This window comes from Acipenser ruthenus, chromosome 21 (assembly GCF_902713425.1).
Source record: "Acipenser ruthenus chromosome 21, fAciRut3.2 maternal haplotype, whole genome shotgun sequence".
In the NCBI taxonomy this organism is placed as follows: domain Eukaryota; kingdom Metazoa; phylum Chordata; class Actinopteri; order Acipenseriformes; family Acipenseridae; genus Acipenser; species Acipenser ruthenus.
The window spans coordinates 25,107,943-25,120,755 of NC_081209.1; the positions used below are offsets into that span (position 1 = coordinate 25,107,943).

Genomic DNA, 12,813 nt, shown 5'->3' on the forward strand with positions numbered 1-12,813 from the left:
ATCTTTTTTGAAAATCAAAATATATAAGGAGATTGTCAAATTTAATGTATACCAGCTTGAATGAATACTAATATATTTGTTCGTAAATGCCCAAAACAATCCATTTGGTTTAGAAAATGAATCCAGAAATACCAAAAACCTGAAGCAAAATGAACTGGTGGTAGTATGGTTTTGTTAAAATGAAGCTTGTGTACAGCATCTTGCCAAGTTCAAGTGCTTGAAACAAAATAGTTAATTCTTCTCATTCTTTAATAAATAAATGTCTCACTGGCAGCACACTTGAACTGGCCTCCAGTAAAACCTGTATTTTGATATAACACACAATAAGCAGATTACCAGTAAACCCCACAACACACGTTTTGCTCATTTCAGGTGGCTGACTGCAGCATCTACAATAAGCAGTCTCAAATGTCCAGTCCTTTTGGCCTTGGTTTCGCTGTATAAGGGTTGGGTGTGTATGGACTACAGTCAGGAAAAAAAAAAACAACTGCATGTGTGGGGAGGGGCTTTGCAACGTAACTTCCCATAGCAGTCAAATGAAACCAAGGTCCTTCATGACAGCCAGTGGTATTTATGAAAACTTTCTATTTGCATATCCCTAGAAGATCGAATGTGTGTACCTGACTGTTGAGCTGGGCGGTTCAGTCCACCCCTCAATGCTAAACGAGGAGTCCCTTATTCCTCTGGATGGTGAAAATGTCCTGCAGTTTTCACTGGAAAATACCGATGCTGAAAGAGGTGAACTTGAACCGTGCAATTTGTGTAATAAATATCTCTGCCCGCTGGAGGAGGAGGAGGAGATGGAGGGGAGACATCATAATAGATTGGAAAATAGTAAACCAACTATCTTTAATAACTAACAGTAACGTACAGTACGCCCTACCTTTGATTTTGATGCCGGCACCTAAGGTACAACTACTACGATTCCCAGAATGCACTTTGTTAAATAAACATATCTTCTTAACGTCTCGCGATAGTACTTTATGTTTGTATTTTTGTATTTTTTTGCGAAACAAATGTGAAATTTAAAAATGATTATAATTTATACACATGCAAATTACGTGTACGACAGAACAGAGACGAGGAAAATAATTCGAACGCTCTGCGAACAATGTTGACGATAATTGTTTCCTAGACAACGCATTCCAGTGATTGTCGCCAGCCAATAGAGGCAGTGCATCCTCTGAAGTTGTAACCAATGAGCGCGCGCGGAGCGGTATTTGAATGGTGGAGCGTGTGTTGTGAGCATATACTCAGCTTGCTCGCTCAACAGAGACAGACAGTGTGGAAATCGCAGTGGTTTAAATTTGGAAGATTAGAGTAACCGGTTTAAAGCCTTTTTTGTTTGTTTTTTTAGGTCTTGTAAAGCAGTTTTTATTTGCTTAGTTCTCTTACTGTTGCCCAAAGCCAACGCAGAGAAGATGGCTTTCGCACGTCGAATCGCTGTAAGTGGAATTGTGTTTACTGTTCATAGTTAAAACTTAATATTATCGTGTTTACAATAAAAATTAAAACAGCCTGTAATGAGCTGGTTTGTTTAAAAAAAATATATATATATATATATATAATTCGAAGGAGTTTGTGTAGTCTAAAGTGGTTATGGTTCCCTTCTTGTTGTTGTTTTCTAGCAGAGTAACTACAGGCAGGCCCACAAGACCGTGTTTGCTATGCGGACCGAGCTTAATGGGGGCTGAGTTTGTGAATTCTTATTTAAATAGAATTCTCATGCCTATTTTCGAAGCACTTAATAATAATAATAATAATAATAATAATAAAAATAATATTTTTTTTAGCAGACGCCTTATCCAGGACGACTTACAGTCGTAAACAAATACTAAAATAAATGACCACCTAATCTTGATGGGCAGCTCTGTAACACTGTTAACTGTCTTAGCACAGGCATGACGGTACATATTTGGTTCCAGATGTGTTTCACTGTAGCCGACAAGCTTTCCTGACTAGTCCATAGTTGCAATACCTGGCAAACATTCAGCCCTGCCCATACTGGTTATGTTGGAACGTGTCAACGCTAGACTTTCAGATGTGTGTTTTTAAATGCTGCATTGTGTAACAATATAACTTTTCGTTTGATAGAACACCAGAGAGGTTGATAATGCTCTCCTTACCAAGGCCAAGGCTCCCATGGGAACTAGGAGGCCTGCGCTGGAAGAGATTTCGAGTAACAAGTTTGCAACAAAGGCACCACTCATCAAGGTATCTGCAATTTCAGCATCATTGGTATCTCCTCTTACTTCATAAAGTAACATCCTGCTGAAGCTGTCCTGTATGTCCTTGTATTTAGAAAACCGAGCGCTTCCAAGCTCCTGCAGTAAAACCAACCAGGCCAGCAGGAACCAAGCCACCTGCTAATGTTGCACCTCGGAAACAACCTGCTGCAGTAGAGAGAGTTGTTCCAGTAAGTATTTTTATAATTTGGTTTATAAATGTGTGATGCCCACAGCCTTGTATACTAATACATGGATATATTTTGTGGATTGGTACTCAAAGATCCTCTGCGGAATCTACTGGTAGTTGCATGTTCTGCATTAGGAGGATTTGTGGAGTGTGGCTGAGCAGTTATTAATCCTGGTAAGTGTGGTGGTTTTAAGGGGTAGGGTGGGAGTTCTATACATGCAAGATGGGAGGAAGCTTCCTGGTATAGCCATGCATATAGCTTGCATATGTCTGTCAAGATGGGTAACTGGTAATTATGTAAATTGTTTGTCAAGGTTTCTCCACCCCCAATGGATGTCTCCATGAAGGAGGAGGAACTGTGCCAGGCTTTCTCTGATGCCATGTTGGATGTAGATGACATAGATGCTGATGATGCAGAAAACCCCCAGCTCTGTTCAGCATATGTAAAGGATATCTATCGGTACTTAAGGCAAATTGAGGTATATCATTTACTAATTTTGTTTCTGCTAACTTGTAAATGCTAACTAGTAAAACACTTAATGGCTATATAATATATTGTACTGTATCTATAAACCTACAGGTGCAGCAGTCTATCCGTGCCAGGTATCTTGAAGGTCAGGAAATTAATGAACGTATGCGTACCATCTTGGTTGACTGGCTGATTCAGGTCCACTCAAGATTCCAGCTGCTGCAGGAAACTCTCTACATGACTATTGCTGTACTTGACAGGTTCTTACAGGTGAAGTGTTTTTTGTTTTATCTATTGTGGCTTAAGAGCTATATGAATTTTGAAAACTAGTCTCCAATAAATAGCTAACCTATAGTCTGGGGATTAAAGCCTTCATATTGGGGTAAGCATTATTTCAATTTAAGACCTGGCAGTGAATGTATCCTGAAGAATGGGATCACTATACTGATGTCAATGGAGGCCTAGCTTGTAGGAAAATGGGTTTGTTTCATTTAAATTGCTGTGGGCTAAAATGAAATAGTCTTTCACCAGGTCCAGCCCGTTTCTCGCAAGAAGCTTCAGTTGGTTGGTGTGACGGCCATGTTGGTTGCTTCCAAGTATGAAGAGATGTATGCTCCTGAGATAGGCGACTTTGTCTACATCACAGATAATGCTTTCTCCAAATCTCAAATCCGTGAAATGGAAATGCTCATTCTGAAGGAGCTGAACTTTGAGTTGGGACGACCACTTCCTCTGCACTTTCTCAGGAGGGCTTCGAAGGCTGGCTGTGTAAGTGTGTAGAATAGTTGGGGCTTCATGGTTTTGGGGTTTTGCTTGATTTTTACATGACTGACTTCCCTTGAGTTGATTATGGTTCCTAATTCAACTCAAGCTGTGGACTACAAAAGTTGCTTTGTTTTTTCCCTACATATCTTGACTGCGCCTGCTTCTGTTCTGCTTAAGTATTCAAACAATGCGACAAATTGTCAATTGCTCCCATCCTACTTTTTTCATTCAAGCAGTTGCCTAGTTTACTGTTGTGGTTTTGTTTTCACCAACAGTAGTCCTGACATTCTCCCACATTAAGATACCCAGTACAGTGTAATCTGATGCAAGTCCATCTAGAAACTCATTGATTTGTAGAAGCGTGTACTTGTGGCTTAATATCTTTGCCACTGCAGGCTGATGCTGAGAAACATACTCTAGCAAAATACTTGATGGAGCTAACCCTGGTGGACTATGACTTGCTGCACCGACACCCTTCTGAGATAGCAGCTGCTGCCCTTTGCCTATCGCAGAATCTCTTGGATGGAAGCAAATGGGTAATTTATTTAATTTGCACTCAAACCCATCTGGTAAATGCAACTGGGGTCAACAGTTGCTTTTAAAGTGTACTCAACCTGTTAACCCACACCATTTGCATGAAAAGCTGACCAGGTGTTGTACCTGGTGAAATTCATATTGACCTGTTTTGCTGTTTTCAGTCCATGGCCCAGCAGTGCTACACTGGCTATTCGGAAGAGGATTTAAAGTCCATAATGCAGCATATGGCTAAAAATGTGGTGAAAGTTAATGAAGGCTTGACAAAGCATACAGTAAGTTTAAAAAAAAAAAAAAATTAATGCATGGCTCTTGGTGGGATATCGTAATCTCTGCTTGCAAAACATGATGCTTGTGTGCCAGCCCCCTTCCTTAAGGACTATGTAGTAACTGACACTCTCTGCTCTAGTGGATCTGTCAAATGTGTGGGTTGGCTTTCATATGTTAATTTCTTTCTCTCTTCTTTTCCCCCCCCCACCCTTTGTTTGCAGGCTATCAAGAACAAATACGCAAGTAGCAAATTGATGAGAATCAGTGCAATTTCACAACTGAAATCCCCTGCCCTCAAGGCACTTGCTGCACCACTACTTGGTAACATCTGTTAGGATACTCTGTAAAATGAACTACTGTTTGCACTTTGTCAACCCAAAAGCCTGAATGGGCGATGCTGCTTTGTAAATTTTGTTTTTTATGTATTTTAATTCAGGTCTTGGATTGTGTTAAGTTTGTTTGTACAAAAATAAAGTTAACTTTTTAAAAAGCATGAGCCACTTCTCTTAATGGTGTGGTGAGCTTACTTTTGTTTTCTAGGAAAGAACTATTGCTGATTCTAGGGAACTTGTTATAGTGAATGGAGGCTTGCTTTTTTTTATGTAAACTTCTGTAATCATGTTAAGTTTAGTAGTGCATGGCAATTGTTTGCAGTTGATTGGACTATAAGGTTGAAAAGAGGTATTTACAGTTTTGGAAAGCATTATGTTTTAAGGGTCAGTATAGCAGGTCACTTCAGTTGTCCTTGTAAGTTGATCCTAGCTTCAAATTTCACACCCTGTTTTTATTAGATTTGCCCTTTTATGGTTTTAGTGTTTGGTTTTAAAACTGGTAATTTTTACTGTGCTGTTTTAATCCAACCAACTAGGGTTGGCTGGTCTGTTATGATAGGATGGTTCATGTAGGTAGACCTGCATTTCCCAAAGAAGCACACGTACTGGATATGGAGTACAAAATTATCTTGAAGACAGATGACCCTTTGCTGGAGACTACGAATATCTGTAATGCACCAAAACTGATTCAATAAAATACCAGAGTGAATAATGTGATGCATTTATTTATGATGTTACTGTCAGCACACCTCCTAAATTGTATATCTGTGTAACAAGTGAGCTTTTACTGCTTTATGGAATAGCGCCTCTTGCGTACCAGGTTTTATTCTACAAACAAAACTAAAACTAGAGAGAATAAGTGCAATGGAATACTACATACTGCATTATACATTCATATACATTTCTAGCATATAACATTTTTATAAATGATCATATTTTATAATGTACAAGTAAGAGACAAATGGATTCTTACACATCAGATTTCAAAAATATGGACCAGCCATATCAAAGTATTTTGAATGAAAAAGGCACTTGTATTCTGAGCAGCACCTTTATGGGTTCCTAATGGTGCCTTCACGCTGGATTCATAAACATCATGAGACATTGTCTTGGGAACTCTTCCTCATTTTGCTAAACCATATTTTGTAGTAAGCCATGAAAATAAATCTGTTTGTTCCATTAACCATTTACGTTTTGGGCTTGTGCGTCTCGAATACCTCCAGTGTTCTCTCCTGCATCAGAAATCCTCTGATTCTAAAAATGTACCACGATAGTTTTAAAAGCACTGGAATTAAGGAAACCATCATCGCTCTGTACAAAGCTTACAGGAGGATTTATAGACTGGAGTCATTTTATCATTCTTGGCAGGAACTTCTATATGTTACAGTTGGAGAGACTCGACTATAGATTTTAATGCAAAGCTGTTCTCTTCAGGAACCCTCCACAATGGGTTTGCTCACATTCAATTCCCAAGCGCCTTAACTACAGCTATGAAAGCATTTCCCCCTTGAACAAAACATGAACAGTTAACCGAACTGCGATTCAAATTGTTAGTGGCTCAAGAAACACATCCAGAGCGATGACATTTAAAAAAGCGAGTTGCTGTTGCATTTCATGAGTTTTTCCTGAAGCAGTTTCAAGTCAATGGGCCAAAGTTAACACATACAAGTTATTTACAGGAAAAGGTATATTCTGCCCCCCTCGGGAGAGGTGATGATAAAGTGCTTCAGCAATCGTTCCATGGTTTCTTTCAGTGTCTCGTTCCTCCACACACTAGGTGAGGTTGTCAAGCCAGGCTCCATAGGACACCATGATCCCTAACCAGACTGCAAGTTCACTTATACACATGTTTACCAAGTGGTGTTCAGCAGTGCAACCCTATTCTTCAAATAGGGAGTTTTGCACCACCTTCAAACAGGAGATGCTTAGTAAAGTATAATGGTAGTATAAACAGCTGGAGTGTCTCCTCATGCAGGGGGAAAAATAAGTGTTTCTTGAATGTTTGATAGGCATGGTCGATGGAATAAAGAGGAAAGTGTCATTGACCAAAAAAAATGGTCTGCATAGTATATTGGTCCTTAAGTTTTTCTTCCTATTGTAACAGAATAAATACCATTTGATACACTAATGGTGCATAAAAAAGCAGTAAGTTTACAACCATAGGACCCCATTCCATTGTGTTCAAGGAAAATAGAGTACATAAGTTCAACATCATTACAGTGAAGACAGCTACTGCAGAACTACTGTTTTTTTACAAGATCTACAGAAAAACTATCAATGTCACGGGTAAAGCTTGGTAGCACAAATACCAAGTATTCACTTTGGCTTGGCAATACTATTTATCATTTCAAGTATAGCAGCAAATATATTCAATCGTTTCTTTGTCTAGAAATCTGGATAGGAACAATACGACAGACAACGTAAAGATGCCAAAAAGAACCTTCAAATCATGGTCCCAGATATTTCAAGAAAATAACTCAAGTTACCTTCGTTATATTTGGACGGAAACAAAATAAAAGAAGCTATAAATACAATAAATAGTTTTGTTCAGTGCTCACAGCAGGTGTGTAGCTAAGCTAAGTCCAGGAGGGAATTGGCCGTCTGATGAACTGTCCTCAAACTCGGCCCGTGAGCCGGCCGTACTTTTCTGTTGGAACAGTTTTCAAGCACCGCTTGCTTGGCGCAGGTAAAACAGATATCCCACATGTTCGCTTTCTTCTTGGTTTAGACGGTTGACATTCCTTCATTGGGTTCCAGTACTGTCTAAAACAGCACTATATTTTCGTAACGTAGTTATTGGGGAATAACCCCTGTTTTCCTCGTAGTCTCCCCATCCACCATCCTGAGGCATCTGTTAAACAACGAAAGACATTGAAAAACATACCCCCAACCGGAGCAGTTAAACAGAATTGATAGAGGAGGAACAGAGCAGAATTGACCGTTCCTCTGAAAATCGTGTTCACCCACTTTTCCATTGGAACTGGCTATACAGGATTTGAAAATCACTATATCCAATACTGTTATTAACTAGTACAAAACTTATTTCTACATTTTTTTTTTCATCTTCTCGATTCTAGACGCAATTAGAGGCTAGGAGGTACAGAAGTTTAAGAAAACAGACCCACCTTCCTTTATGATTTCTATGATGTCGTCGGCGTTGAAGCTGAGCTCGTCTGTGTCTTGGGCATCGTAGGCGTACAGTGCTTTGCACTGGGGCACCTGGGGCTTTGGTTTGGGCAGGGGCTTGGGTCTGCCGCCGCCAGGGGTGGGGCGGCTGGTCATCTGCCTGTGAGCGCTGGCGAGAGGAGGGAGAAATAGGAATTAAGTCCAAACAATAAAATTAAATAAAGAAGATGATCAGTTTAAAATCATTTTGATTAGTGTTGCACTGTCTTGTCATTTTTTTTATATACAAAGGATTTTTATTGTTAGAGGAGTAGCAAACTTGAAGTAGCAGTTACTGTTAAGCATGATTACCCAGATGTCAAGGACAAGCTTTAAAATGCAGATCTACGAGACATTCTACTGGCCTTTCTTTCATCACAAGCACTTCCATATCTTCTGTTGGTTCTAGTTCGTTCAGAAATCTTTCATATATATTAATTATAAACCACGGTTTGTGATCACTGGATGGCTACATGGTTACTGATTTCGAAAAAGAGCTGGATTAACACTCAAAATACGATATCAATGCTTTCAACCTTAGGTCCAAATTAAAAAAAAAAAAAAAAAAAAAAAAAATCCACACTCAAGTTCAGTTCAAGGACAAACTGAGGTAGGGTGCATAATGAATAAGTCTCAGCCAAGCCTGGAAGTGAAGCATAGAAGGCTTGGTATCTCAATACTAAATGACATTTTCAAATTCCATTTTAAGCCAGTAGGTGGCACTATACCCTTTGGAAACAGCATTACCTTAACTATCAAAAGCCTTGCTTAGTTATAAAGTATAATCCAGTATGCAAATTATTTACTCAATCTATTAGTTGGACTAACAAAATGGGATCACAAACAAAACCAAAAGAAAGAGACACCCAAAAAAAAAACATTAAAACCAACGTTTTTCTTCCTTAAAAGTATTGGTACACAGGCACCTGGTTTGTTAAATGCTTTGTTCATTGAACAAAAAAAAAAGTTAACAGCCCAGAAAATAAGTTCATGTATCAGCGTTCTCAATCAATGAACAGTGCTTGCTGAGTTGTGGTGACGCATTATAAAAAGAATGTGGCCACTAAGAAAGAAAACATTTCCAACATCTAACTGGATCACCGTCAGCATCTCAGAGCGCTCAACTAAACCAGAGTTAGAGAGTTAGTAGTTTTCTAATTAACCCATTGGAGTCACATTGTGAAGTACTGAGCACTACTCCTGCCAGGACCCTCTTGAAATTAGATGCATAGCTCAAGTGTCAGAATGTTCCAAATGTCTGTCCACATTTCTTTGTTGGCTTTACTTCAATTTTTGTAATAAAATACATTTGAAATTGAGATAATAGGAGTGTTTAATGAGAATTGCTTGAGAGAATTGGAAACCAATGGGCTAATACAAGAGAAACATCATTGGAAGTGAGACAGCCTTCAGTGTTGGAAATGTTGTTTCTTGAAACCTCCCTCAGAACGGCTGGCATTTTAGACCCTTTACTTACCATCTGTTTCAGCTGCTTTCTAAAATACAGGCGAGTCCAGAGAAAGCGTCTCAAGCAGGTCTAACTTAACTGACTGCTGGTTCAATTCAGTTTAGCTGGAGCCAACAGTCTAATCCCTATCTGACTGTCACTGTGAAGTTTACCTTCGTTTTGTTATGAAACCTGCCGTGCCAAGCATGGGTGTTAACTTTTTTTTTTGTGTCTTTAAATGAGTCCCAGGGTTTGTGATAATTACCAGGATGGGTAAAACCCTGCTCTTGTTGTGCCACTGGTAGTTAGAAGTAGTATAAAAACAAAAGAAAGCTAGGAGAGAGAGAGAGAGAGAGAGAGAGAGAGAGAGAGAGAGAGAGAGAGAGAGAGAGAGAGAGAGAGAGAGAGAGAGAGAGAGAGAGAGAGAGAGAGAGAGAGAGAGAGAGAGAGAGAGAGAGAGAGAGAGAGAGAGAGAGACTACAGCATGCTACTGCACACTACGATTGCTAGACCACAACCACCACCCAACAGAAACGTTCATCATGACTCACATTCCTCCATTTGACGTTGCCTGTCCAGCTCGGGTACTATAAAGGAACAGATTTATCCAAAATTAAAGTTACAGGCCTGCTCAGCAGAAACAGGGGCTTTGTTTTTTTTACGTGCCCATTTTCACGGATTCAGACCAAGCTCACTCAATGTCCCCTACCAACAGTTCAACAGAACTCAGTAGTAGCACTAATACACACTGTAGATGAACAACAGGAATAACATTCTAGAAGATTCTTCATCCAAGTAGATTATACCAAAAGGACATGTACAATGGTATAACCCTATAATTTCCGTTTGATAAAAATAGTTATGAGATGATTAATACTGGTTTGTACATTTAAAGCTGTATGATACTCCTGAAAGAAAAGTACTGTAAAGCAAAGGGATGTTAATAGGAGAATCCAGCATGACTTCTGTGAGCTTCTACTGGTGTAAACAAATAGTTCACTGCTTATATAACACACTGTATGGAATTGTAGAGGAGCGGTATCCACCAACAGGCAAAAAAAAACACATTAATTTACAACAAAGCTGTTTTTTACAGTAGTCCCTTCACTGAAGCGGAGAGCAGTGACTGCCCTGGACAGTGGGGGCGTGGTTCTTACCCTGCTGCTCCCTGCTCCGGTACCCGCAGGAAGTCCAGGTTGGGCTGCTGCCGGCTGTTCCTCTCTTTGGCGAGGCTGATTGGCTGTGGCAAGGCGGGTCTCTCCATCGTGCCGGAAGAGGTTCTCTGCTGATTGGTTCGGTGGTTTCCGGGGGCCGGCCGATGGTGGGCGTTGTTATATACGGACTGCAGCACTCCATTCTGGTGGGAACCTGCCTTTGTGTTACCTGTTAAAGTATTAAAATGACGATTTCTAAAGGGGGCTTCTTTGTATTCTAGAACACATTTCAGCCTGTCAGCACTCCCTTATAGACAACACAGGGATTAGAAGGTAGATTGGTCTGGTGGCTGCTCCCTCGCTATGACATCATCACCCTGTCATAATGCTCTATTGAACAGCATGGTACCCTTACCTGGAGGTGCTGGGGCGGCTCGGGCAGGGAAGTTTTGCTGCTTTCTTGAAACGCCTCTGCTCTGTGTTAAGCTCTTTTTGGAAGGGCCTGGAAGCAGTCAGTTGAAAATGATTACCTTTCAAAAGGCAGATTGCACACACAAACTTCAGGAATACACTTTTTTTGTTGCTCCTTATGCCTATGTAGCTGTCATCTAGTTTTATGCATAATAACTGATTACACATATCTGGCAGCTTTGCCACATGATGATACGGTACAGGCATACAGGTACATGTATGGGCTATTAATGTGTCACTTTGTTTATTGATTTATTATGGTTTGGGCTCATCTGCATTAGAAGGCCTGCCTGCTACTAATATGCATTGCTGGCATGCATGAGAGTCTATGCACTACTACTCTATGTTGGTAATCTACAGAGAAAAGGGGCCCAGTGTTGCTCTGTGCAGTTTTAATCAGTCCATTATGTGCCTCTGAAGACTGTGGGTCCTGTTACGTGGTCATATTTTGTATGGTTTGTGATGGAGCCACACACAATGGTAAACAGGTCGCTTTGGAAATCTTTACATTAAAAGAATGAATTACGAGGTAACACAGGGTCATTAACTGTGTGTTCATAGATTAAACAAATAAAACCTCGATGCAAGTTACTCACGTGTGTTCTTTGGCAGTCCGGGTCCAATGCTGACCTGCAGTGTTTTACTGGTGGGTTTGAGTAGCGCCATGTCCCCCTGACCCAGGCTGAACTGGACCTGTCGGGAGCCTCCAGCACTCCAGGGACCCCAGTTCTCCTTCTTCAACTTCAGTTCAAGTCTGAGTGCAAGAAGGACAACGAATGAAAACAAGGGGAAATTCATAAGAGATCCTGTATTTACATGAACAACCATTGCACGCCATAAAAGTGTTATGGTACTAACAATTTCAGTTGCTAATTAATAAGGCCTACAGATGCAACAATATATTCTGAGGCAGGACTGGTTACGCCACAGTGTCACAGCTACTCACGTATTGCTGAACTTCAGAGGTAGCTTCCTTTGGGTCCTTTCCTCAAATCTCTTGGCCAAAAGGCTGATGAACTCAGTTTTGAACGTGCACTCCAGCAGGCTGTCGTATTCCTGCTCGTGGAGGATTAAGAAGTCATCCTGCAAGGAGCTGTAGGACACCACAGAGAAGAGCAGAGTTACAAGAGCGGGCAAATAAGCAGGTATGAGGTCAGCCAAAGTATAGGCCTGTGATTTGTAGAAAAAAATAATCGGTATCAGTGCTAAACACTGAGGCTGCTATTGTAGGCCTACTTAGGGACCCAAACATTTTTTGCTGGAAAAAGTCCATAATTCTACACACGTAAAATGAAGTTGCTGCATACATAGCTTACATCCGCATACTAGAATTGCTGCAGACGTAGCTTGTTTGATGGAAGGTAAGCCAATCATTAGGAGTATGTGAAGTGTTGGCGACCTCACACACCGCAAGCAAGCACCTTAACCGCTATGCAACAGAGCCAGGCTCGTCTGCATTCAAGCTTCTCATCTCATTACACTGACAGGAGGCAGAATCTGTAGCGGCAGTGCAATACACAACACTGCCTGTTACAGAAGCGCATGGTGTGGCAGGTGGATACGCGATACTGATTTCATTTTCATGTGTGTCCACTTCCACCTCATTCAGGTTTTGAGATATTGGTGCAAATCATTGGCACATTGTCCCCTCTAAATGTGTTACTTGGAAAAATTGCTCCCATTGTCTTTTGATCCTTACCAGATTTTGAACAGAACATATTTGAACTGCACCAGAGCATGTGCAGTGCGTAGTGTGGACTGTAATAGAAGTCTGTTTTAAAGGACTCAGAG

The 12,813-nt window shown here is 40.5% G+C and overlaps 2 protein-coding genes across 3 annotated transcripts in view; one reads left to right on the top strand and one right to left on the bottom strand.

Annotated features, from left to right (window-relative positions):
• The first annotated feature begins 1,243 nt into the window (after nucleotides 1–1,243).
• On the top strand, nucleotides 1,244–4,944 carry LOC117428092 (G2/mitotic-specific cyclin-B2). The gene is made up of 9 exons (XM_034046676.3): nucleotides 1,244–1,445; nucleotides 2,095–2,214; nucleotides 2,303–2,416; nucleotides 2,730–2,894; nucleotides 2,996–3,154; nucleotides 3,416–3,652; nucleotides 4,045–4,185; nucleotides 4,348–4,458; nucleotides 4,675–4,944. Exons 1-9 carry the CDS (start codon nucleotides 1,422–1,424, stop codon nucleotides 4,786–4,788), a joined length of 1,185 nt encoding a protein of 394 aa, XP_033902567.3. The 5' UTR covers nucleotides 1,244–1,421; the 3' UTR covers nucleotides 4,789–4,944.
• A 546-nt stretch (nucleotides 4,945–5,490) lies between these two features.
• Nucleotides 5,491–12,813, bottom strand: part of LOC117428091 (unconventional myosin-Ie) — a 53,467-nt gene continuing 46,144 nt past the window's right edge. Inside the window, exons 23-29 of one of the 2 annotated variants that reach the window (XM_058995225.1) lie at nucleotides 11,969–12,115; nucleotides 11,619–11,776; nucleotides 10,967–11,053; nucleotides 10,555–10,780; nucleotides 9,949–9,984; nucleotides 7,911–8,080; nucleotides 5,491–7,636 (exon numbers count right to left, since the gene is read on the bottom strand). In XM_058995225.1, the coding sequence (XP_058851208.1) occupies nucleotides 7,560–7,636; nucleotides 7,911–8,080; nucleotides 9,949–9,984; nucleotides 10,555–10,780; nucleotides 10,967–11,053; nucleotides 11,619–11,776; nucleotides 11,969–12,115 (901 nt within the window). In that variant the 3' untranslated portion in view covers nucleotides 5,491–7,559. The remainder of the gene's footprint in view (nucleotides 7,637–7,910; nucleotides 8,081–9,948; nucleotides 9,985–10,554; nucleotides 10,781–10,966; nucleotides 11,054–11,618; nucleotides 11,777–11,968; nucleotides 12,116–12,813) is intronic. The other variant, XM_058995226.1, reaches the window with a different exon arrangement.